Consider the following 27,678-nt stretch of genomic DNA (forward strand, 5'->3'; position numbering starts at 1 on the left):
GCGCAGACCTCATCCTCAGAGGGCGCTGTGAGTGCGCCGCCAGGGCCGGGCCGCCCGCCTCCCGCCTCCCCTGTCAGCGGCTCCTGAGGCGGCGGTGGCGGCGGCGGCGGCGAAGAAGAAGGAGTGGGAGGAGGCGGCGGCGGCGGCGCACTCGTCCTCCGCACACGCCGGCCCCGGGCGGGGGGCCGCCCCCAGGCCGCTCACCCGCCGCCACCGCTGAGCCCGGCTGGCCCCAGCACGCCGCCCGGCCGCCCCGAGGCCTCGTCCTCCTCCCAAACTTTGCAAAGTCGGCCCGCGTCCCCACCGCCCTCGGCCGCGCCTCACCTCGGAGGCTCGCCTCGCAGCCGCAGCGGCCCCGCGAGGAGGAGGAGGAGCCGCCGCCGCAGCATCAAAGAGACCGAATTCCCGCGGCCTGGGGGGGAGTCATGCTTTGCGGTCTGTAATGTCAGCAGAACAGGAGAAGGATCCCATTTCGCTGAAGAGAGTTCGAGGTAACCGAGAAGGGCGCCGGGTTGAGGGGAGCGGGGGGAGCGGGGCGCGCGGGGGCCGCGTGCCCGCCAGCCGGGAGGCAACGGGGCTCTGTCCGGGCCTAACTCCGCGCAGCCCGCGTCCCGCCTGCGCCCCGGGGCCCGGGCTGCGGTCGGAGGCGCGCGGCCGCCGCGTCCCCTGTGCCGAGCCCTAGCCGCCCCGACTTTGTGTTAGGAGGCAGTTGAAGCCGCACTCAGCATCTCTTCATACCCCGCTCCTCGCCCACCTTACCTCGTTGGCCAGACACAGCACAATAGGCAGCTCAGAGGGTGAGAAAGAAACACCCCCTGGCAGAGACCACGAACGATGCCCTCCACCCCCCCCCCCCCAAAAAAAGTAAGTTGGACCGCACTGGAGCTGACGCTCTTGCAGAAGGTGTGCCGGGCCTCCGTGTCTCTCCCAGCCCCCCTTCCCATTCTCCAAAAGGCAACAAACATACAGCTTTATTTTCCTTAGGCTTAAGAGGAGAACCTATATTCATTCAAAAGGCTTTTCTCTATTGGCTTATGGATAAGGATCAAATCGCCCCAAATCAGTTTTATACACGGCTGGCTTGCTTCTTCCTTGCACACTAGTTAGGAATTTTCCTGCTGCCTTACTATCTAAGAAGTATCAGAGGGAACGATGTGCCAGACAAAAGATAACGCATGTAAGTTCACAGACACCAAGTGCCGTCTGGAAATTTGGGGAGTATCCTCCAGCTCTTATTTCCAGCTTTCAATAGGGTTCAGGCCAAAAGTCCCAAAGTTGAAGTAATACTGTTTGTTCAGTAAGCAAGTATTTATTGAACATCTACTGTGTGCCCGGCACTGTTTTTGGCACTGGGATACCACGGTGAACAAAGCAAAAAGACCATCTTGCACCCAGAAGGAATGCACACTCTTGTAGGGTAAACAAATGATGAACAAATAAAAGGTATAGGATGTCAAATGGTAAGTGGTATGGAGAAAATCAAAGCAGGGAGAGTGGTTAGAAAATATGTATGGGGGTGGAGAGGTAGCGATTATGTATAAGAGGGCTCAGCTGGAAGATGATGTTTGAGCAAAGACCCAAAGGAAGTGACAGAGCAGAGCCATATGGATATGTGTGGGAATAGCAGTGTTGGCAAAAGGAACAGCAAGTGCAAAGGCCCTGGGTCTGGAATTTGCCTAGTGTGTTCGAGCAACTGCAAAGAAGCTATTGTGAGTGAGCAAAGGGAGAGTAGTGTGAGCTGAGCTGAAGTATGGGGTGAATGTGTATTGGCCTTGTGAGCCATTTAAAAGATTTGGGCTTGTACTCTGAGATAGCGCCTGGATGATTTTGTGCAGAAGAGTGAGTGATCTGCCTTATGGGTTTTTTTTGGGTTTTTTTTGCGGTACGCTGGCCTCTCACTGTTGTGGCCTCTCCTGTTGCGGAGCACAGGCTCCGGACGCGCAGGCTCAGCGGCCATGGCTCACGGGCCCAGCCGCTCCGTGGCATGTGGGATCTTCCCGGACCGGGGCACGAACCCGTGTCCCCTGCATCAGCAGGCGGACTCTCAACCACTGCGCCACTGGGGAAGCCCTGCCTTATGTTTTTAACTGGCTGTTCTGCGGAGAATAGACTGTAGAGAACAAGGGCTAAAGCAGGGAGGCTAGTTAGGAAGTTATTGAAATAATCCTTTCATCCAAACAGGATAAAGTGCTTTATAAATCAGTAAGTAGTAAGGTAAATTTCCAATTGACTTAAGTGATGTAGAGATCAAGGACCATAGTCATTCATCTATGTTTTTGTTCCTTGTGACTAGAGATTAAACCTATAGAACTGGCTTGTGACACAGTGGCAATGTGATATCCAAATAACATCACTTGAGTATTTAGTTAGAGATTGATTTTCTTAGCTATTTAAGCAAAAACATAATTTAGAGCAGAATATTGTTTTTACAGGCTTAAAAGCACAATATTTCATTTGGTGAAGGTTTTCTATTTCAACTTTCTTTTCTCTTTGTTGTTATGAATTGCCAAAGCCTTTAAGGAATAGACCTTTCTGAGATAGTTATTTCTTTGATATGTTTGCCATGTTATTTTGCCTACTATTAAAAATTACTTTGGGGTTGAAGGAAAAGAAAGCTTTATCAAGTTTACACCTTTGAACTCAATTATCAGTCTTAATCAAATGTAATTTTAAATAAAATTGATGGGTATTTTATTGTGCGTCAAGACTACAGATCTGTCTTTGTTTTATTACAACTGCTGGTTTTAAGTTTGATGCCTTAGTTGTTAGAAGTTGACTTAGGTGTCAGCTCAAGAATATTCTGAGAGTCAAGTACCAAACTAAAAGACAAAGCACTTTTTAAAATAAAAAGCCCATATGAAGAGGGGTTTTTATGATGTCATTTTGTACTAATTAGAACATTAATTTTTAAAACATTTTAAAATTATTTTATAATCCATAAAAGGTACCAGATTATCTACATGAGCTCTTCCGAAGCACAATTCTGCTGAACTTCACTGCCCTGGAGCTTCTAGTTATAATTTATATCATCAGACTGCACGTAGAATGTGGTGTTTGCAGAGCATAATCTCTTGAACAGTGCTTCTCAAACTGTTTCTTATCCAATGATATATATATAATCAGACTTTTTAATGGTTATGTATTTATTTCATGTGTATTATCAAAAATATAAGTTATGAAACCTTTTGCTTAGGATAAGACTAAGATATAGATAGACATATCTTTCTCTATATATAGAGAAAGACCTATATATTTTTTTAAATTTAAATTTTAAATTTAAAGGAATTACTAGAAAATAATATTATAGACGTAACTCAGATATGGCAAAATTATGACAAAGTGAATGACTAAGGACTTTGTAGACCAAAAGCATTGTAATCCCCTAGGATGCTTATTCAAAATGTAGCTTCCTGGACCCACAGAATCAGAATTTCTGAGAGATTTCTCTGCATCTTTAACAAGCTCCCCCGGTGTTCCTTATGTACACTAAAGTTTGAGAACTGCTGCTGGTAGACCTAGATTGTGAAGGTAAGTGGACCAGAGGAAGCTGATCGGTGGTTTTCCAAACTTGTCCTGATAGTTTATTTATTTATTTTAATTTTACTTTTTAAAATATTTATTTATTTGGTTGCGCTGGGTCTTAGTTGCGGCAGGCAGGCTCCTAAGTTGTGGCTCGCCAGCTCCTCAGCTGTGGCATGCGAACTCTTAGTTGCAGCATGCATGTGGGATCTAGTTCCCTGACCAGGGATCGAACCCGAGCCCACTGCATTGGGAGCCTGGAGTCTTAACACTGCACCACCAGGGAAGTCCCTGTCCTGATATTTTAATATTAGATTCACAATTGCTATTTAATGGCAAAGTATCTTACTCCTATTTCCTACCAGTTCTTACCACTCCGCAAACCCTCAGCCCTGGGTTGTAAGACAGATCCATGAGGATAGGTGCAATATCTTGATTATCCTTCTGTTTCTTTCCTAATTGCCTTGCTCACAGTAAATACCAAATGAACGAATGAGTGAATACATGAAGGAACTGATTCGTATCATTATGCTGCTTTTGGATTGTCCGTAGCCCCTCCCACCACTTTTACTTGCCCTTTTTCCTTATTTTAACCAACACTCCCATTATCCAGTATTTTTAGAACTCTTAGGTGTTGATCTGATGATGCTATTCATTCGTTTATTCAACAAATATTTGTTGGGCAGTTATAGTGCCAGACAGTGAGAATACATTGATTAAGAAGACATAATACCTGTCTTCAAGAGCTTTTAGTGTAGTCTGGGATACTGACAAATAAGTAATCAATTACAAACAGCATGATAAATGCTGTGATAATCTACAGGAAATAAAGGAACGTATATAACCTATCTTTAAGGGAGTCAAGGAAGGCCTCCTGGAGGAGAGTTCTACGAAGTGGTGGGTGTTCCTTTGTTTTAAATGATGTAGAAAGAGCAGCAAGGAGGATGAGGGATGAGAAAAAGGTCTAGGAAGTTAGTGGTGATTTTGAGAAGGCATTTTTGGGAGAAAACTACATTTCAAAGTAGTGAATATTAAGTGGTGACGATATAATTTAAAAGAAGCTTGGTGATAGAAGGAAAGACATAGCCAATAACTTGGAAAGAGAGTGAGGAGGAAGTTTGTATGGGTTCTCTTTATTTTTTCTCCCTTGAAAAATGACAGACATATTAGTAGACAAACAAAAGAACCTGATTTAGAAGGAGAGGGGAGAAACTGAAAAAGCAACAGAAAGAGAGGATAATTCATTAATAAAGCATTCAGTACATGTTTTTTAATATCTGCCATGTGCTAGGTATTCGCTGTTGTGGAAGCTGGGCATTAGAGAGACAAGACTCCTCATAAATCAGGTTTCTGCATATGAGAGAAGGAATAGCAACAAGGATGCAAATGAAGAGTTAGTTTTGGGGAAAAAAAGAGAAAATGAAGGAAGAAAAACAAATTTAGAGATGAAGAAGGAAGTTGAAGCATTCATTTCAGATGAAATGCTTTTTTTTAAACATACATGCCACATTTATTGTTTCAAATACAGTTATGTCTGATTTATTACTGATTTTGCCTGAAGAAGTTAAGACAGCAGACTTAATGACTCATATCAGAACTACGGTGAACACTATATAGTATCAAGATAACTCCATCTAGCCTATGAACAAATGATAGTTCTTTAGTAAAAGTAGAAATTTCTCTAGTCATGAGGCAAAAGTGATTAAGTAGCTATCTGCTTTTAAAAGACTGTGCACCCTCAGATGAAACACTTTTAACCAGAGTTAGAAATGACATTGGAGAGGTAAGCATGTATTTTAGAATGGCATAGTAACACAAAAATGTCACAGAAGTGCTAAAAGTAGACTGTACTAAAAAATATAGACCATCTTGATCAGAGAAGTGTATGGAAGATTTGGATTAAGATTGAAGAGGAAGCATAATTTACAGTCACAGAATTGAGGGAAAGAACTGACGAGAGAAAGTCTGCAGGAAAGGATTGGGGGTTTTTGTTGTTTTGTTTTTTAATTGGCATATGTAAGGGCTAGGCAGAGTGTCAGGGAAGCGAGTTTGGTTTTCAACACATTGAATGAATATCCCCCTGGGATGTTGCAGTGTATGCAACAGATACACGTGGTTTGGACTGAGGCGGGTGGTCTGAGCCAGAAATAGAGATCTGGAAGTTATCAGTAAACATGTGAATACTAATTGATGCCTTGGGAGTAGATGAGCTCACCCAAGAGAGTGAAGAGTGAGAAGAGAAAAGCATTGAGAAACGCAACTTTAGGAACACTAACATTTAGGAGATAAAAGGGGAAAGAGGACCCTGAAAAACAGAATGCGAAGGAGTAGCCAGAGAGGTAGAGGAGAAAACTGTAAGAGAATGGTGTCAGATATATAACAGGAAGAGTAAATTTATGAGGGGGAGATAAATGGATTTTGTTGTTAACAAGTAGAATGAAAGGTGTCTATCTGTGAGACCTCCAGCATGTTCTTTCTCCCATATTCCCTAATCTGATGAAGATCATTTATCTAGTGATCCAAACCCATGCCCCACTGCAGCTCAGCACTGTCCCAGAGTCCTAGATTATCTGTCTCCTTACTATGTTTTGAACCCATCATCTCCTCAGTCTTTCCACAACCACTTCTTTAGTTCAGGTTTTGATTATCTCTTTGCTTATTATAATAACCCTATCACTGGTTTCAGTGGCCTCCCGTTTTGTCTTTCTTAACCCATTTTGCACATTGTTACTTACTGCTGGTGGTAAGTAACTACCATCTATTGAGTACTTACCAAGCAGTTTGCTAAGTAATTTAAATGGATCATCTTGCTTAATCCTCTCAATAACCCTATAAGCTGGCTGATATCATCATTCTAGGTTTATAATTGAGGAATTGATATTCAGAGAGGTTAAGTAATATGTGGTTAAGTAACATATTCAAGTTTACCCAGCTAGTAAGTGGCAAAGCTAGAACTTAAATTCTAGGGCCCCAAATCTTAGCCAGTATGTTCCATTGCTATAATGCTTCCCAAACACAATTTAGTCATGTTACTCTGTCTTGTAAAATTCTTCATTGGTTCCCCATTGCATTTAGGATAAAAATCCAACCTTCTTATATTAACCCAATCCAACCTTCTTATATTTTTATTTGGCCCAGGCCTACCACTTAGTCCTCCATCCTTCCTATTCCATGAAATGCTTACCCTTGTCTCCCATGCTCCAGTTCTGAAATAGTCACATTTCCTCTCTAGATGTTGTCATGATCTCTCATGTCTTTAAATTTTTCTTTGCACATTCTGTTCCTTCTGCTAGGCATGCCCTCTTTTTTCCCGACTTTGGTAAGATACTCATCCTCAAAGCTTCAGCTCCACCAAGACCGCCCATTATTCAAGGTATTGATATTATTGTGTAGAGTCAGCTTCACACTTGGATGCCATCCACCCACCCTCCTAAGCTTTACCTTTGTGAGCAGCCTTAAACCTCATGTACCTCAAGAATGCAAAGATCATTAGTTTGGGGCGAACAGCTGGCACAAGAACCACAAATATATGAAACTTTAAATCACTGATGTTGAGGGCTTTCTGAATTTAATATTTATTACATACCCAGATTGATCTAGGTTTGGGGCATCACATAGCAGACACTTTCTGCCTTGCATTCTAAAAGGAAATAATGTCTTTTTCACTTCAATCATATAAGACCATTTTGCCAAATGCTTAATGGAATTCATACAATACTATATTCACTTTTTTTTTTTTTTTTTTGCGGTACGCGGGCCTCTCACTGCTATGGCCTCTCCCGCCACGGAGCACAGGCTCCGGACGCGCAGGCCCAGCGGCCATGGCTCACGGGCCCAGCCGCTCCGCGGCATGTGGGATCCTCCCGGACCGGGGCACGAACCCGCGTCCCCTTCGTCGGCAGGCAGACTCTCAACCACTGCGCCACCAGGGAAGCCCTATATTCACATATTAATTCACAATATTTCCATTCCATGGTAGAGACCAGTATTACAGAAGTATGTGTTTCAGGTGAAGATAAAGCTGTTAGCTAAGATGTTCACATCCATAGTAAATGGTAGAGTAAACTGACATTATATCCCAGACTTCTCTGCTGTTGTGAAAAACCGATACTTGAGTGTCCACTGATTGTGCTGACACTGCTGGCTATTAGATATTTTGATAGGATGATAAATACTATAGAAGCTGAAATGAAGTGCAGTAGTGGTATAGTTTAGTCTAAAGGAAAGCAAAATGAAAACTAATAATTGAGTACCCATTGTGTGCCAGGCAATGTGTTAGGCACTTAGTCCGTTTGGGCTGCTGTAACAATACCATAGACTGGGTGGCTTGTAAACAACAAACATTTTATTTCTTACAATTCTGGAGGCTAGAAAGTCCAAGATCAAGGTGCCAGCAGATTTGGTGTCTGATGAAGACCCACTTCGTGGTTCATAGACGACAGTCCTTCTCACTCTGTCCTAACATGCGGAAGGGGCTAGGGAACTCTCCCAGGTCTGTTATATAAGGGCACTAAATCTCCCAGATCTGTTTTATAAGGGCAGAGCCCGCATGACCTAATCTCCTATCAAAGACCCCATCTCCTAATACCATCATAATGAGGATTAGGATTTCAACATACGAATTTTGGGGGAAAACAAACCTGGGTTGAGTCATTTAATGAGCCTAGAATACATCCTTATACCACATACACATATTAAAATAAACACTTATTTGGAATAATGATGAAGCAAGTCTCTTTAAAGGAAAATGTTGATTATAAAATATTTTAAAATAATGTAGTCACATTACTTATGAGAACAGTCACTGTCACAAACCAAACCATTATTGTGAATAAAGTGCGTTTAACAAAGGAAAAATTTAAATATATTAAAGGCACACTGCTATCTAGTGTACAGAATAGTGCCTTCACTCCCTTTTAAGGACATGGGGCCAAAATAGATTGAGTCTTTAATAGGAAGAATAAAGAAGTTGTAACTAGACCTAAAAAAAAAAAATGCATAAAAGGCCTAAAGTAAATAATCCACTCTTTACAAAATAAAAAGTACTTACAAATAAAAGAATGATTTTATACTTACAAACAGATTTCATATGAAAAGATCATTGATTTGTAGCGTCTTTAGATGGGGAAGAAATTGTATCATTTAGTAGGTTGGACTCTCCTCTAAGACTACAAGTAGAGAAACAACTTAAGCTTCCAGCTCTAAATAAAGGTTAAAGGGTGAAAGGAGAGGTAAAACTATTTTTGTGGTTAATTGAGATTGATTGGCATAATGAAAAGTGATAATATATAGATAAAATTCCTTAACTTAAGATGAGAGAGGTTTCTTTTTCTATTGTTGATATCACCCTTTCCCACTTCTCTTCCGCCTTGTGCATTCGGAGGGCTCTGGGAAGGTAGGAGTGAAGAGATGAGTTGAAGAAATTCAATTATTAACAGAAGGATCAGAGTAGCCACTGTTACAACAAGATTTGGAAGTTCCCGTTTTCTTGGTTCTGTGCTCCACAACTCTCAACTTCTGGCTGAATGTTCATGGTTTACCTTGCAGAGTCAGCTGCAGCAGATATGTAGAGCAGATAGAGAGACGCTTTGGTACCAAAAGTTATTAAGCTAACCTAAATAACTAGCTTTATGACCACTACTTTCCCCTCCCCTTGCACTTCGTTTTTAAAGAGTAATAATTACAGAAATTCTTGGTAGCTTATATTCTGATTAGCCCCAATGACCATGAATCTGATCTAACATTACTTATTAACATCATGGAGATGACAGAACCACCAGTATTACATATAGCAGTGGGAGGGACCTAGGTAAGGCCAAGAGTCAGAGCCATTGGAAATGTTACATAGTTAACTTTTTAGATGAACAATAAGTGAGGCAACTGAGACCAGTGGGAACTTGAAGATTGTTTTATGGAGGGAAATATTAGACTCTTAAATAAAAAACTAATACTATAAAACTCAATTTTCAAAAAAGAATTTTACGTGGTTTTGCTTACAGATTACTTAAAAATAATGAATTTATTTAAATGATTCCAAATGTCAGAGTTTTGCCTTACAGTAAATACAGGAATTATCATTAAAGTTTTAGAAAATGAACAGAGATGGTAGATACTAACCATTAAGAGTACATTTTGTCCATTTTTAACTTACAGCATTTTAATAGTAAAATTATAATTATTCAGTAGTCTTAATAATGCTGTGAATGGTAATTTATATATTCTAGATTAGAGACTAATTTGTTAATAACTATTTTTTAAGAATTACCTTTTTCTGTTGATACTTTTGTTATAATGAAATACCCATAAAAAATGTTAGGTGTCGGACAGGACTTTGATGTTTGGACCTTTTGTTTATTTATATAGCCACTTTATTATTTGACCTCAAGCCCATTACTAATTCTTTTCCACAGAATTTCTAGGTATTCAGATTCAAGAACAACACATTTCTCTGTTCAGTATGTTAGTATATACTGTTATGGAAAACTGCATACAAATTGTTAATATGAACTCATTAGTTCAGTGTATATAGGCTACTGAAAGTTATACATTGGTTAAGTAGTCTAGCCATTCCTGAACCATATGATTTTGAATTAATGACCTTGAGGAGTGCACTGGATCTCTCTCTTAGTTCTTTACTTACCATCTATTCAAATGGGATTACCATGTCAAATTAAAATTAAAAGATAGGAGTCCCTTTATCATTTTTTTATTAAAAAAATTTTTTAATGGTCACAACTATAATTTAATGAATGTTTATATTTTTCCCTGTTTGTAGTTTTTTTAAAAAATTAAAGTTTATTTACAATATTATATTAGTTTCAGGTGTACAACATAGTGATTCAGTGTTTTTTATTGATTATATTAAGATAGGAGTTCCTTTAGTTTGAACCAGAAGTTTCCATTTTTGCCTTTTGTGGGCCACTGAGGAAGACAGTATATGTATAAGATCTTAGGGAGGCAAACTACTATATTAGAAGCAGATAAACCTAGTTTTATCCAAGCAACAAAACAAAAATAAATAATTCGAACTTCATCAAAATTAAAAACTTATGTGTTTTACATCTGATGATTCTAGTATCCTTAATATATACATAAAGAATTCTTAAAACTTAACAGAAAAGACAAACACTCTAACTAAAAAATAGGCAGACAACTTGAATAGGCATTTCTTCAAAGAAGATAAAGAAATGGTCAATAAATACATGTAAAGATGCTCAACATCATTAGTAATTTTGGAAATGCAAATTAAAAGCACAAGGAGATACCACTTCATACTCACTAGAGTCACTATATTAAAAAAAAAAAGCCTATAAATCTTGGGGAGAATGTGAAGAAATTAGAACTGTCAGACTTTAGAGGTGGGAACATAAAATGGTGCAGCCACTGTGGAAAACGGTTGGGCAGTTCCTCAAAATGTTAATCATAGGGATACTATGTGACCCAGCAATTCCACTCCTAGGTGTATACCCAAGAGAACTGAAAACATACATTCATTTAAAAACATGTGCGTAAATGCATTATTCATAGTCCCTCCAAAATAGAAACAACCCAAATGTTCACCAGCTGATGACTGGATAAACATAATGTGGAATATTGTTCAGCCATAAAAAAGAATGAAATACTAATATATAAAATTACGTGGTTGAACGTCAGAAATGTTATGCTAAGTGAAAGAAGCCAAACTCAAAGCCACACATTAGGTGTTTCCCTGGTGGCACAGTGGTTGAGAGTCGGCCTGCCGATTCAGGGGATACGGGTTCGTGCCCTGGTCTGGGAAGATCCCACATGTCCGGGAAGATCCCACATGCTGCGACGCAGCTGGGCCCGGGAGCCATGGCCGCTGAGCCTGCGCACCCGGAGCCTGTGCTCCTTAACGGGAGAGACCACAACAGTGAGAGGCCCGCGTACCGCAAAAAAAAAAAAAAAAAAAGCCACACATTATATGGCTAACAGGTATGGGGTTTCTTTTTGGGGTGCTGATAATGTTCTGGAATTAAATAGTGGTGATGGTTACACAGCCTGGTAAATATGCCCAAAACCCACTGAATTGTACACCTAAAAGCAAAAGAAAAACAAATACTAGTTTTAGATTTCAGAGCTGCTTTTTTACCAGGGGTATGATCCATACCTTTACAATTCCATTTCTTTTTCTTTCTTTTTTTAAAATTGGGATGATTTTCCTCATAGGTTTGTTATGAAGATTAAGTGAAAGAGCATAGATATAGATATAAACTTCTAAGATGGTAGAACAAAGCTACCGTACAGATTCTCTTCTAAATTTCAAGTGAAATGAACCAAAACAGTTTTAAAAAACAGCAAAAGTGTCAGCGATAGCAGCAAACAAGGGAAGTGGCATTGCCCGGTAACATAAATCTGGAACAGGGTGAAATCTGGATCACTGTTTTAGGCTTCTAAAACAATCCCTGCCCCTTGGAAGCTGCTGGTGATTTACAAAATTTTGAGAATTACTAATAACCTCAAGTCTGGAGAAAAGCAAATTAAATGGGTAGTCTTGTCTTCTCACTCCTTTGAGTAAGAAAAAAAATGAGTGAAACAGGGGAAGTTTTTGTTGTTGTTTTTAAAGGACTCTCTGACAGAAAAGAAGCCTTCAGGGATACAAATTGAATCAGAGGACTCAAGGGAATCCTCCCATGTGAATGGGTTACTGCACCCCCCGACTAGGTAGATGTGCATTTAACAAAATCTTAGAATTAAGAGCCTGGATGTTTCAAGGAAGCACAACAGGTTAATCTTACTAACATAGGCAAGCATTATAAAGAGAATATTAGCATATCCAGTCACATAAATATAACATTCATATAAAAATTAGTAAGTTGGGTTTACTAACATAGGAATGTCAGGCTGGGTTCAACATTAAAATAAGGTAAAGGGGACTTCCCTGGTGGCACAGTAGTTAGGAATCCACCTGCCAATGCAAGGGATACGGGTTCGAGCCCTAGTCCAGGAAGATCCCACATGCCGCGGAGCAACTAGGACTGAGTGCCACAATTACTGAAGCCTGCATGCTCTAGGGCCCACGAGCTACAACTACTGAGTCCACGTGCCACAACTACTGAAGCCCGTGCGCCTAGAGCTGGTGCTCCACGAGAGAAGCCACTGCAATGAGAAGCCCACGCACCACAACAGAGTAGCCCCCACTCGCCACAACTAGAGAAGATCCAACACAGCCAAAAATAAATAAATAAATAAATTTATAAAAATAAATAATGTAAAGGAAAAACATCATATGATTATCTCAATAGATGCAAGCCATCTAAGCCAGGCAAACAATCTTAGATAAGAATAAAAGGGAGTCAAAGTTATGCACATTAAATCAGAGCTTAAAAGGTCTGGGCAAAGTTACAAGATAAAAATAAAAGCATGATAATTATGTAAACATGCTGTAGCAAACTAGTGAACTGACACAAAGAATAAGAAGAGAAAGAGCATGCAGAAGATGAAGAACCCATAACCTACAGGACAGAAGGAAATAACTCACATGTACTTCAAGTTGTAGAACTTAAATAAAATAAGAGCTCAAAGACAAGATAATATTAAAACACAGAAGAAGGGTAAATTGCAGACCTAAGGAAATAAATTGACTAAAACAATATATATAGAGAACAAATTACAAATTAGAAACAGAATAAAGATAGTTAACAATTAAGTTACATAATAGAAAAACTTCAGATAATCAGATTAAGTGCAGATGAAAAAGACTAGTCAGATGAGCTAATAGGTATGGAGCTAAAAAATCTCCCCAGCATAATGATAATTAGTACCCCTGAAATAGAGCACTGAACAAATAGAGTGGAAAAAAAGTATTCAAAGATATGAGAAAAGAAAATTTACCTGAAATGAAGAATCTAGAGATAGAAAATACCCTGCTAAGTTTAGGGAGGGAAAAAGTAGAATAAGATGTGATACTATACTATCCTTAACTTTCAAAGCAGGAAGTCACTTGACACCATCTAAAGATTGAAAAAAGAAAAACCATAATTTCTCCAACTTAATGTTTTTCTTGTCTTTTCTTAGCCTTAGAGAATTATTTTCAAAAATTTCTCTTTTGGTGAAGAAACATTTAGCATATTCTCCAGTTTAATTTATTTCTTTTTCCTTTATTAAATTCTAATAAAGTTAAAATTTAATGCTTTTATTTAAAAAATAATAGCCCATTTTTGTAAAGGTATTACTATCACAAATTTATATACAGGAGGAAAAGTAGGTAGGTAGATAGTAAGCTAAATCTCTGGAATGATGTTAACGTAGGAGTAATACTATTTTCAGCCTGGGAGGTGTTTGAAATATGTATCAGTCAGGGTCTAGCCAGGAGACAGAAACCAGACTAGCTATTTTTAAATTTATTTATTTATTTGTCCTTGGCTGTGTTGGGTCCTCGTTGCGGTGCACAGGCCTCTCACTGCGGTGGCCTCTCCCGTTGTGGAGCATGGGCTCCAGGCGGGTGTGCTTCAGTAGTTGGCGGCAGGCAGGCTCAGCATTTGTGGCTCGTGGGCTCTAGAGCGCAGGCTCAGTAGTTGTGGTGCACGGGCTCAGCTGCTCCGTGGCATGCGGGATCCTCCCGGACCAGGGCTTGAATTTGTGTCCCCCGTGCCGGCAGGCGGACTCCCAACCACCGCGCCACCAGGGAAGCCCCAGACTAGTTATTTTTAATGGAAAGAATTTGATATAAAGTATTGTTAACAGGTATTAAACTGGCAAAATAGGATACTAAAGTTTTTACAGAGGTAACAACTGTGGGAAGCAGCTACCATTCTTAAGGCTGAAGGACATAGGAAAGAGGTTGGAATTATTAAAATATATAAACTCACAAGAGGGTCCCTGTGGATTTTAAACTCAGGTCTCTGAGAAGGGGGTGCTGCTTAGGCTGGTATGAATGCCTATGGCGTTAGAGGATGGGCCCTGTGGGCCTGGGACTCAGACACCAGGTGCTGATGTCTCTGAGGAGGGCACAACCAGGCTATCTGGGATAATATGTGAGCTAAATAAAAACAGTATTATTTTGTTCCAGATGGCTAGCCAGAACAGGGAGTACCTTTCCACTTATTAGAAGTCTTCCTCTTTGTCCCTCAATAGGGCTTTTAAAAAGTTTTTGTTCATACTGATCTTGTGCACTTCTTAAATTTATTGCTAGCTATTTTAGTTTAGTTTTGTTCCTGTTAATGAAAGCTTATCTTCTACTTTATCTTTTAACTGGTTATAGTTTGTAATATGAAAGCTTTTGATGTTTAGATATTAATTTAACATCCAGAATCCTTACTAAAATTTTGTTATTGTTGTCATAGTTTTTTACCTCCACAATATTTAAACCTCTTCTAAATAGCTCTTACAGAAATCTGCTTTGCATTTTTATGTGTGGAACTATCGCCAGCATGCTGATTTCTCTTTATTGCCAAGTACCATTACTTTTCCTGAACTACTATTGTAAAGATATCATTACTGGTCTCCCTGCTTCTACCCCATTCCCATCACCAGTTTATTCTCAGCACAATTGCTAATGTAATCTTTTAAAAATGTAAATCGTGTTACTTTCCTGCCCAAAATCCTTAAATGATCATCCACTGTTCTTAAAATAAAATCCAAATTCCTTACCATAAACTATAAGGCTCTATGTCTCAGTTGGCTTGTGCTGCCATAACAAAATGCCATAGACTGGGTGGCTTAAACAACAGAAATTTATCTTCTCTCAGTCTGGCGCTAGGAAGTCCAAGATCAAGGTGCCAGCTAGTTTGTCAGCTCCTGTTGAGGGCTGTCTTCCTGGCTTGTAGATAGATGCCCGTCTTCTTGCTTTGTCCTCATATGGCCTTTCCCACTGTTTGCATGTGGGAGGAGGGAGGGTGGAAGGGAGGAAGGGGGTGTGGAGAGAGAGAGTTCACTTTCTCTTCTTAGAAGGCCACTAATCCCATTACCCTCATGACCTAATGTACCCCTAATTACCTCCAAAAGCCCCCACCTCCAAATACTATCACATTAGGGGGCAGAGTTTCAACATATGAATTGTGCGGGGTCACGAGCATTTAGTTCATGACACTCTAAAATGATCTGGTCCCTGCCTGTCTCTTCAGCCTCTTCTAAAGGTGCTCTCCAGAGTTCCCTAACACACTGGCCTCTTTTAAATGTCTCGGACAGGATGACACATTCAAGCTCCTTTCTATTTATTCTCTCTGCCTAGAGGCTTTTCGTTCTGCTCTTCATATGAGAGATTTCTTATCATCTTTTAGGACTCAGTTTAAATATCTCTTTCTCAGAATCCACATGTATGAGCAAGTCTCCTATAATTCTCTGTCAACTCATTGGATTTATTTATTTATTAATCTATTACAAATATGTATTATAGTTTACTACAAATGTGTATCTACATATATGTGTACATAATTTTATTCTGTCTGCTTTTGTATATGTTCAGAATTCTCTGTAATAAAAAGTGTGTTTTTTTTAATGGAAGAAAATCCTATGTTTTTTTTTTTTTTTTTTTTTTTTTTTTTTTTTTTTTCTTCCTATGTTTTTTTAAACTTGTTAGATTCACAGTCAAGTTTTTGCTTTTGCTTGATCATGTTGAGAAAATCATACTCACATACATGGTTGTATTTTGACAATACCTTTCAGAATTAAGAGGCACATACCTCTGGTGCCATAATTCCAGTCCTAGGAATGACTTTTACATGAGTGTAAAGACATTGATACATGGATTTTCATTGCAGAACAGCAAAGGTTTGAAAACAATCAAAATATCCATCAATAGGGAGGGGACTAGTTTAATGAATTATGGTATAATCATACTCTGAACTAGTCAGTTATTAGAGAATGGAGCAGTTCTATATGTAATGACATGGAATGATTTCCAAGTAAGAAAGCAAGGTACAGACCATTGTTCCATACAAAGCATGCCATTGTTTGTGTACTCCCCAGAGATATACTGGAATTTATCTAGATTATCTTTGGAAAGATAGATCAGAAACTAGCAACAGTGTTTGCTTCAGGGATAGGAAACCAGATGACTGAAGGTTTGAGGGTGGGATGGAGAATTACTTTTTCACTGAAAGAATAATAAAAAATGCTATGGGGTAGAGGTGAATGACTGATTCTGGCTGAGATTATGGGGAAGACTTTTTGGAGAACGAAGATAATAAGAGCTTAGTATTGCTTTTATCTAATAAAAATAGGAAACATATTAACAGGTAGCTATAATAGATATTGCTATGAGAGATATAAATTTCACTTATAAGTAGAAATACTATCTGGATTTATTTATTTATTTATTTTTAGGTGGTGATAGTGGACTGGATGGGTTAGGAGGACCGGGTGTACAACTAGGAAGCCCAGATAAGAAAAAGCGCAAGACAAATACCCAGGTAAATTGGCATTTTCTTTAATAACAGTTTTTCTTCACTGATATGATCAGGCTATGAGGTAAATTTAACTTTCGTCATGGGTTTTGTTTCCTATCCTAATTCAGAACCTAGTAGTGAATTCTGCAGTGATTTGTTTTTTGGGTTTTTTTTTTTGCTTTGCAGCTAGCGGCTATTATTGGACTGTAAGCCTAGAGTGAATATTGCAAGAAGGAAGTGTAGGCAGATAAATTAAAATGCTTACTCTTAAAGCTAATTTAAAAGGAATAGATGACTGTACTTTTATGAAAAGATTTAAAAATATATGGACACAAGTTTAACTTGGAGTAATGTTCAACTATTGTAATAAATCAGTAGTATGTACATATCATGAAGCAATCATATGGAAGCATCTTTTGTCTGAAACCTTTGGTTGTAATAGACAGTTATAAATACAGACTTTCTTGGTTTTATCCTCTGTAAATTTGAAGCACTGTTTTTATTATAAAGACTGCAAGTAACTATGAAATGTGTACAGATTACCTGTTTCCATTTCGGCCACACTGTTAAGCTTGCAGTTGTGACTAAAACTGGCAGTTTATTTTTCCAGTCTGAGGCCTAGGCCTTAGTGCTTTGGGAATACTTTAATAGCTAACTCTCTGAAGTTAAGCTAGGGAAAGAAATTTAGATCCTGTTTACTGTTGTTTCATTTTATGGCTGTTTGGAGGTATAAAGGTACTTTCAGTTAAAATTTTAAGTGAAAGATTCTAGAGTTACAGGCAAGCATATTCAATGAAAATTATGGTAATGAAGCTTCTTTTGAAGGCTGAATACTTCTAGGGTTTGTAACAATTGATTTGAGCTCAAAAAAGTACACCTTATTTCCTTTCCTAAATGAAAGAAACCTACACAGTTTTATCATTAAATATAAATAGAAACATTATTTGGAATTGAAAGGTCAGGTGAAGAATTAAATTTTTGTAACACTTCAAAAGAAATTTAAAACTAAGTTCATAAATGTTAACATTTATGACTTCTTTGATCAAAAACATGTATTTTACATTCTCATTTCAGGGGCCTTCTTTTCCTCCATTGTCTGAGTATGCTCCACCACCAAATCCAAACTCTGACCATCTAGTGGCTGCTAATCCATTTGATGACAACTACAATACTATTTCCTATAAACCACTACCTTCGTCAAATCCATATCTTGGCCCTGGTTATCCTGGCTTTGGAGGCTACAGCACATTCAGAATGCCACCTCACGTTCCTCCAAGAATGTCTTCCCCATACTGTGGTCCTTACTCACTCAGGAATCAGCCACACCCATTTCCTCAGAATCCTTTGGGCATGGGTTTTAATCGACCCCATGCTTTTAATTTTGGGCCACATGATAATTCGAGTTTTGGAAACCCATCTTATAATAATGCACTAAGTCAGAATGTTAACATGCCTAATCAACATTTTAGACAAAATCCTGCTGAAAACTTCAATCAGATTCCTCCACAGAATGCTAGCCAAATATCTAACCCTGACTTGGCATCTAACTTTGTCCCTGGAAATAATTCAAATTTTAGTTCTCCATTAGAATCTAATCATTCTTTTATTCCTCCCCCAAACACTTTTGGTCAAGCAAAAGCACCACCCCCAAAACAAGACTTCAGTCAAGGAGCAACCAAAAACACTAATCAAAATTCCTCTGCTCATCCACCTCACTTAAATATGGATGACACAGTGAATCAGAGTAATATTGAATTAAAAAATGTTAATCGAAACAATGTCGTAAATCAAGAGAATAGCCGTTCGAGTAGCACTGAAGCTACAAACAACAGCCATGCAAACGGGACACAGAATAATCCACGACAACCTAGAGGTGCCGCAGATACATGCACCACTGAGAAAAGCAATAAATCCTCTCTCCACCCAAGCCGTCATGGGCATTCTTCTTCTGACCCAGTGTATCCTTGTGGAATTTGTACAAATGAAGTGAATGATGATCAGGATGCCATCTTATGTGAAGCCTCTTGTCAGAAATGGTTTCATCGGATCTGCACTGGAATGACTGAAACAGCTTATGGCCTCCTAACAGCAGAAGCATCAGCAGTATGGGGCTGTGATACCTGTATGGCTGACAAAGATGTCCAGTTAATGCGCACTAGAGAAACTTTTGGTCCCTCTGCAGTGGGCAGTGATGCTTAATCACAGGCATTAACTACAGTGGTTTTTTTCTCCTGTGTATTACAGAGGTTCAGTGACACAGGATTTTAATGTTTTACATTATTTTTTTAAATGCACACACAAAAAAATTATTTACCTTTTAGTTTTTATTAATAACCACTTCATTGCTAGTGCAAACTTTGTATTGTTTTTGTTTGCTATCTTAAATAAGAATAATGTATATGGGGGTGCATTAGAAAGTAATATACAAGTAAATTTTAGTTTGTAATCATGAACATAAAAGCCTCTTGAAGCTTCAAGATAATATATAGCAAATGTAGGCAAGTTTTGACTTTTAAAAGTTAGAATCATTGAAAAACGTATCAGTTGACCCTTGAACAACAGAGGTTTGAACTGCCTGGGCCCACTGATTTTCAATAAACACATACTATAGTACTACATGATCCACGGTTGATTAAATTCCAGGATGCGGAACCACAGTTTTGGGGGGCTGACTATAAAGTTGTATTCAGATTTTTGACTGTTAGGGGGTCAGCACCCCTAGTCCCCGCATTGTTCAAGAGTCAAGTGTATTCCAGTGCTGAACTTTGGCAATATCAAATTAAATATTTAGTTCAAAAAAATATTTGAGGATCCATTTAACATGTTTTCAGAAAGAATATATGTAGCTAAAACATGGAAGAAAGCATACATTTCAATGAGTGTTTTAAAAAATAATAGAGTATGACACCAGATTCGTCCCATATTAGGGTCCTTGAAATTAGTGACCTTCGTATTATCAACTCAGTCTTTCCAGGATGTCTGTTTGTACAGATATGAGACAGATGTTAGCATATAGTAGATGTTCAATAAGTATTTGTTGATTAACTTGTGGATTGTACCACATGAAATTGCTAACATTAGATCAGTTGAAAATTGACTACAATTAGTAGAGTTGTCATAAAGGATTTTTTAGTTGTGCTCTTTAGAAATATAACAGTATTATGCTCTTCACTCTTCAGTTTGATTATTGAGTTGTTTTGTTATTGTTTTCCAGAGAAATAAATAATACAGTATCCTCAGAAGAATTGTGAATACTTTTCTTAATATCATTTCAAACCAGGGACATATTGCAAATGAGATAGGTAGAAACATCAATTTGGCCTTAGAGGGCTCTACTGGCCAAAGAGTGGTGGGTTGAAAAATCTTGTTCTGGGGATCTGAAAATTAAAAATGAGCCTCAGGGGAGTTCAAAATCCATTTTAAGCAAAGATCAATTAAGAGCCAAGATGAGAGCTTACTCACAGTTCGAGGCCCTGCAGCAGACAGGAGTTTCCACTGTGACTGGGGAAAGAGTAAAAATGGACCTGAGAGTATTCTCTTGAGAAATGATTAAGAATGGAGACAGTTGGAGGTGCACTAATTAAGATTTGAAACAACAGAAGCCTGTTTTTGGAGTGGATCATAACCTGTGACCCAAAAAAAGGATTCTATATGACAATTGATAATAATTTATACAATGGTTGGATGTTGGTAAATCTCCCAAACTTGAACCATCATTGTGACCAAAAAAGTTCTGAAGACTACGTGGTGACCTGCAAAAGGGATACTTTAAACCTTGGTGAAATGACAGCAGCAGCAATATTGCCAAGAAATTTAAATTATGCATGAAAATTTTGATTATAGTCCTTCGGTTAATAAACATGAACCCACACTTTTACATGACAGCACTGGTGTCGCATGTCACAAGCCACTAAAGCAAAGTTAATTGAATTATTCAATTCTGTTGTTTACAGTGTAGTCACCAGAACTTTATCCAGTGAACTGGTATAGTTTTCATCATTTGGAGATTTTTCTAAGAAACTTCATATTCTCCAATTGAAAAACAGTAATTGGAGGGTTTGAACAGTTTATACAGCCTAGCAAATGATGAATTTTATAAAAATGAAATATTTAATGTCCTATTAGAAGAAAACTATTAATGCTTGTGATGTGTATTTTGTTTGAATAAAACTTATTTTTTTAAGTAGTGTTTTAATTTTGACCTACAGAAACAGCAATTTCATATGGTACAAGGCAATATAAGGTTTTCCCCATTTACCTGTGACTAGTTAGAGATGAGTACAAGATATTTTAAATATAGTTGTAATATAAATGTCTTTATAGTTTTAGGAAATGAAATGATATAAACTCTAATACTAGGTACTCCTTTGTGTGAAACCTTTACCAGTTGAAGCAGGTAAAAATGCAGTAGTTTGGGCTGACTCTTGACATTTGGTATGTTCAGTAGCATACTCGAAGATCACGTTTCGCTTACATTGTAGTTTTTGTTAAAGATACATAATTTTCTAAATGTTTAAGGACTTAATTATGTTGTTTTTGAAATCCTAGTGACTGCAGATTTTTAAGATATGATGCACTGTATGCTATATGCCTAGTTCTAGCATCAGATCATGGTTTGCTTTTTTTTAATGACTGAATACAGTTACGTAGATGCTGAGTAGAACCTTCCAATGTCTTCAGGAGTTAACACTTTACACGGTAGTACTCAAGTTGTGCTCATTGCTAAAACTCATTATGCAGTTTCTAAAGCCCTCTATTGCTTACACTTTTATTAGTAGTTTTGTGAAAATGAAATAACCTCTCCCAAGTTAGTCTAAAAATACTTGATTTATAATGTGATTCTTTTATTTTCCATTTCCAAGTAGTTGTTTTTAAAAACTTACAAACAAGTGAATTTTTATTCTTGTATTTAGGTCTTAAGAGCACCTTACTTAAATACGAATCTGTTAAATTTACAGAAGAAAAACCCGTGGTTGATTTTAACAGTGAATCCTAGGCAAACTACACTCATAGCTGTTGAATGTTTTCATGTATTTGAATTAATTTCCTTACAAGTTCCACATTTGTCTCTACATAACACTGTCAGAAGTTATCTAGAGGCTTTTTGGTAGGGAAAGTGATGAACTATAAGAATGGCCAGATATTAATTTGCCTAATGTGACTCAAAGAAGGCTATGATACAAATCAATATGGCTTTCTTAAGACAAGTGATGAGCTGCCCTAAACATTTAAAAAATACTCAGTGAGGGAAATAAATGCACACAGGTGGCATAATCTTCCAGTAGCATCGCACCTTTTTTGGTGTAATCCTTTTCCATCACTGAAAGGCCTCATCTCACATGCACACATACACGCAAAGACACACGTACATGCAACTGAGCAGGAAATCTTGGGGTTTCTCCTGCATTCTCAAGTTTTGCCAGAGTTCAACCTGGCTATCAGCAGCTAGGCTCTCTCACCAAGGCTAGGTTACTAGAAAGTTTTAAAGTGTCAGTTCCTTTCTCAGAACTTGCTTTGTTCATTTCACTAGAGAATTCCTGATCCACTTGCTTCTAGATGCTACTGGACTCCCTAATGCAGGAACAGCTTAGCTTGCTATAGAAAAATAAATTATTTTTCAGATAGAGTGCTTGGAATTAGATTTGTGATCCATGTTTTCCTTTTGTGTGAAATACTTTAGCATACTGCTATTATGATTCTTGTTATCCAGACTAGAAGATTATGTACATAAAACTGAAGATTTTCTTGTACTAGTGCTTATTCTTCATAGATGAACACAATATAAAGAAATCCAATTTGTGTGTGTGTGTGTTTAGACTCCCAACTCTGCCTAGTGGTAGGAAAAAAACTTCAATAATAGGTTACCCTGAAATCTGCTGACTTTAATCATCCAGATAAAATATCAGGAGTTTTCTTCTAATATTCTTTTACATTTGTTTGTCTTGAACAAACTGAGTGCTAGTACTTATTGTCCAACATACTATGGTAATTGTTTGTAATAGTAAAATATATATATAAGCAATGATTTTTAAAGGGAGCTCGAGAGTTTTTGGATTTCTTTTTTGCAGTGTATAAAGGTTTCATATGCATGAACATTTGTGCTATTTAAGATTTTTTTAATTAAAAAAAAAGTTTAATTAAAAGCATCCAGATTCCCAAAGTTCATTTGTAAATAGTGGTTTAGAACTCTGTATAAGGTGATTAGATTCTTAGGGAAGCTCATAAAGGCTTATTTACACCATCATGTAGTTAACAATATCGTATCATACTGAGTGCTCAGTCCTCTTTAGGGAATCAATCAATGTAGGAAGGAGAAAGAAGCAGAGGTCTTTCCCTTTTTCTGATTTGGTTCAGGAAGGTTGAGTTGTTTGGTGTGTTTCCCAGTTGCCCTCTTCCCATCCTAAACTCTCAAGTGGAATGCTATATAAACCAACTTGCCTTGTGCCTTCCTGGATGCTCTGTACTTCAAAATTTCATATCTTTCCTCTAATCAGAATTCTCATTTCTTTATTGGCTGTGGTTGGCTAGATTTTAAGGGGACAGTCTTTTGCAGCAAGATTTGAACAAAGATAATGAAGTGGAATTAAATTTCTCTTTTTTTAAAGACTTTATTCAGAATGAATCTTTAATATCTTTGATTTCATACAATATGACCACATTTAGGCACCATGGAAAGCAGTATTTTTATCAAATTGACTGATACGTTCTTGAGAGTACTTCCCAATCTCCTTTAGGTTGTGGAGACTTTTCACAATTTCTTTTCCTCTACTTCTGAACTCAGAGATTTTCTTCTCATTTCCAAATTTTAGCAACTTCCCCCTTTTCTCTATTCCATTTATCTGATAAAGCAGTATAGAAGTTATATCTGTAATTTTCCCACTCTTGGTACAGTGATGGGCTTAGAGGCATCCCTGGAGTAAAGGGACTAGGGATGGGATTAGTATCTCCCAAGACAAGGGGTCTAGGGCAAATAAAGGGAAGAAAGTTTTCATTGAAGACTTTTAATGAAACCCAATGGATAAGCTTCGTCTTTGTCATATTTTGTCGAAACACATTACTTGTAATTATATTAAAACATTCTAAATACCTGTACTTCTCTTGTTCTGTAGGTGATGTAGATGATGTTGCTTGTTAGTTAAAATATCTTTTATAAAAGAAAGTCCTGCTTCTTATCATGATGTATGTGACTTAAATGACTGTTTCATATTAAAACTATTTCTTCCTTATGTACTGCTTACATATACCTCTTTTTGGGATATTAGTTCAGTACTTTTATACAAATCTGAGTGTGTTCCACATTGGTGACATGTATTTTTGCAGTAAATTTTTGTTTTGTTCTTAGAGCATGTTTAAAGTAACACATGCGCTAGTGCTGTGATCTGTGGCAAAATTACTGTAATTCAAATTGGAAAATAAAATGTTTCCAGACTTTGTCCAACATTTATTCCTATGACGAAGGAAATTACTATGTAATACTAATTATTTCATATGCTGGTATGTTTAAGCTACTCTATGAAGTATGTGAGACATCAATATTTATGGGTTAGTAGATGGCCTGATGTCTTTGAAATGGGAGAGAGGGGTAAAATTTGGTGTTGGCAATTCATAGCACTCATAATACAATAAATACTTCTTAAAAATTTGATCTTCCTCTTACAGTTATAATTTACTAAGGAATTATCTTAATTTGACAGTGCATATTCAATTTTTTTAGCCCATACCATTAAAATTATATATTAGACTTTGAACTTATTCTGATGTCTTCCAACCAAAAAAGATATCATTCACTCCACCGTAACCAAAATAAGTAGTAATATTAATCTTCATTTATTAATAAACTATTAAAATACCATAAAACTCCTCTAATTTACTTACAATTTATAACGATACAAGACTTGAATGTTTACTTTGTACTATCTGATGAAAAGATTTGTTAATAAAAGCCATAATCAAGATTTTAAAGAAAAATGTTTAACCTTGGGAAAATTTTAAGCTTTTTAGAGACATTTATTTCAGAATACTAGTTTAAAAGCATTCTTTTGTCATTAAACCTTAAGTACCCAAAAGAATCATAATAGATAATACTTGGAAATTTGTATATTTGAAATTACGTGCTTAACAGAAAAAAAAAAAGAATGCTTGTGAGTGCTTAAACTGCATATCTTTTAAAATATTCAAAAATTTAGACTTTTATCAATTTAACCTGAATTAACAAGGTTTTACTATATCAGTGATGTATATTACAAGATTAATGTCTACCAATGTTATTCTAATGATCTCTCTATACAGCATCATTTTTGGCATGGTTGTGGTATATTTTGTACATTTGATTGTTAGCTGTTGATAGAATTGACATAGCAATAAATCTGATTCAGTTCTTAAATTTTAAAAAATGCCAGATACAATACTGTGTCATAATCCCATTATACTTTATTTGAATGCCCAATGTTTTCATGGGTTTCTTTTTTTGTATTAAAAATTTAGTTTTACATGTTAGGGATTTTTTTTCTGGTATTTTCATATACAATCTTTTAGAACTGGGTCTGTTTCTATTTGAATATAGAAGTTGAAAGAAGTATTCGTATTAAATGATTCATGAATTGCTTTGTGGAAAAATCTGAATAAAGTATGAAATGACTAGGTTACCCCCAAATTGTTTATTTTCTTTATGTGGTTAATGTACAGGTTACAGTTTTCAGGGAAATAAAATTGGCTTGGTAACTGATTGGATATAGTAGATAATGGATAGTTTAACTGTCTAAGGGCTTCCAAATATTAAACCAAATAATTCTCAATTCTGAATACTTTTTAATAATTACTATAAATAATGGTAAGCCAATTCTCATTTTTCTTTTTAAGATATTTAACTCTTATAATTTCTTCCTTCTTACCCTTTTTCTTTCTTCCTTAAACACTGTGCTAGAATTTAAAATTGGATGAGTTTAACTTATCTCCACATTTTAGTTTTTTATTCTGTAGATAAATAGTAAGACGGGTAGAGGTTCTATCAAACAGTCCATGTTATTGTTGGCCATTCTTTTCAGGGATCATGCTAAATGTCATTTGTGCATTGTATAAAGAATGTTATCAGTATATAGACCTACTATTAGTAGAAATTATGTATGGCAGGCTTTCTTGAATAATATGTATTGTAAGTTTGTTTCCTATTAGTGTTATGCTTCAGATTCTTTTAAATAAAGCTAGTTTTTAAAGAGAAAAATAACTGTTTTTTAAATGCTTGACTTTTATCAAGACAAGTAGGGGTTGAACAGTCTTGGCTTTGGGTAGGAGATGTCCTAGGAAACATTAAGCAGGGCAGTAGCATACAATTTACCAGGAATTTACTTTTGTTGTTGTTTATTTATTTATTTTTGGCTGTGTTGGGTCTTCATTTCTGTGCGAGGGCTTTCTCTAGTTGTGGCAAGCGGGGGCCACTCTTCATCGCGGTGCGCGGGCCTCTCACTGTCGCGGCCTCTCTTGCTGCGGAGCACAGGCTCCAGACGCGCAGGCTCAGTAGTTGTGGCTCACGGGCCCAGCCGCTCCGCGGCATGTGGGATCTTCCCAGAGCAGGGCTCGAACCTGTGTCCCCTGCATCGGCAGGCGGACTCTCAACCACTGCGCCACCAGGGAAGCCCAAACCAATATTTTTGGACAGACTTTGCTATATACAACTTGTTTTTCCTGTGAAGTTTATACATAACACTGAGTCCTGAGTTTCCTTAAGAAAATGTGAACATATCTCTATTTTGATTTTTACAAATTAGGACTCCAGTTTTGTTAATAGAAACTTAATTGGAGAGGAGTGCTACAATCTCAGCAGCTTAGTGATCCCTGAAGTAGAGACACCGCTGTGGCAATATTAAGAACAAACTTGCCTGAATGATAAAATTAGTTTTACAAAAGACATCCAAAGTTTGCTTGAAGCAACCATCAGGTGCCTTGAGTAAAAAGAGAATGCATAAAATGTGAATGTATCAGTTGATGCAACTTGGTATTAGAGGTAATAAAAGTGACAAAAATACAAGATAAAATTTGAATGAACAAAAGATTTATTTAAATGTGTGGAAGGAAAAAAAAACAGGAAAAATGTATCTTACCTGTTGTAGGAAAGAGAAAAGATGTACAGAGACTTCTGATCAAATAACGTGAATTGATGCTCTAAGGTATCCCTTTGTTTCAAACATATAGCAATAATAAATATAAAAAGATACAATTGGGTTCAAAACCAACATAAATACATCCCAGGACAAGAAATAAAGAAAAAAGCATAAATGATGCTGAAGCAGCATCCTGCCTGACTCTGAGTCCAAAGCAGAAATTTGCAGTCAAAAATTCTAACCTGGCAGGGTAATGAGGTCTAAAGTGCTACTACATTTCAAAACTTCAGAGATGCAATAACACAATACTTAATGGGAAATGTATAGCTTTAGATAATTTTTAAGCCCAAAGTATAATGCTAAGTGTTGACCTCAAGAGGATAAGAGAAGAATAAAAAATCCTAAGGAAAGTAGAAGGAAGGAAACAATAAAGAAAATAATAGGAAATAAAATAGAAAACAAACACTAGAGAGAAATAATAGGGCCACAAATAGGCGATTTTTATCTTTAAAAGATAAAAGATTTTATTTTATTGGGTTAGCCAAAAAGTTCATTCAGGTTTTACCATAAGATGTTATGGAAAAACCCGAATGAACTTTTTAGCCAACCCATATTTTAAAAGATTAATAATATTGATGAGCCTCTGGTGAAACTGATTTAAAAAGAAATGGCCGACAGAAATAACAGGAATGTAAAAAGGGCAAAAAACATAGCAC

The 27,678-nt window shown here is 37.3% G+C and overlaps 1 protein-coding gene across 1 annotated transcript; it reads left to right on the plus strand.

The window, feature by feature from the left end:
* The first annotated feature begins 347 nt into the window (after positions 1–347).
* PYGO1 (pygopus family PHD finger 1) lies at positions 348–24,749 on the plus strand. The gene is made up of 3 exons (XM_022579558.3): positions 348–491; positions 16,804–16,889; positions 17,940–24,749. Exons 1-3 carry the CDS (start codon positions 443–445, stop codon positions 19,062–19,064), a joined length of 1,260 nt encoding a protein of 419 aa, XP_022435266.1. The 5' UTR covers positions 348–442; the 3' UTR covers positions 19,065–24,749.
* Positions 24,750–27,678: the final 2,929 nt, after the last annotated feature.

The sequence above is a fragment of the Delphinapterus leucas genome, chromosome 2 (genome assembly GCF_059928025.1).
Source record: "Delphinapterus leucas isolate spDelLeu-1000000601 "Yukka" chromosome 2, BTC_Dleu_Yukka2, whole genome shotgun sequence".
Taxonomy (NCBI): domain Eukaryota; kingdom Metazoa; phylum Chordata; class Mammalia; order Artiodactyla; family Monodontidae; genus Delphinapterus; species Delphinapterus leucas.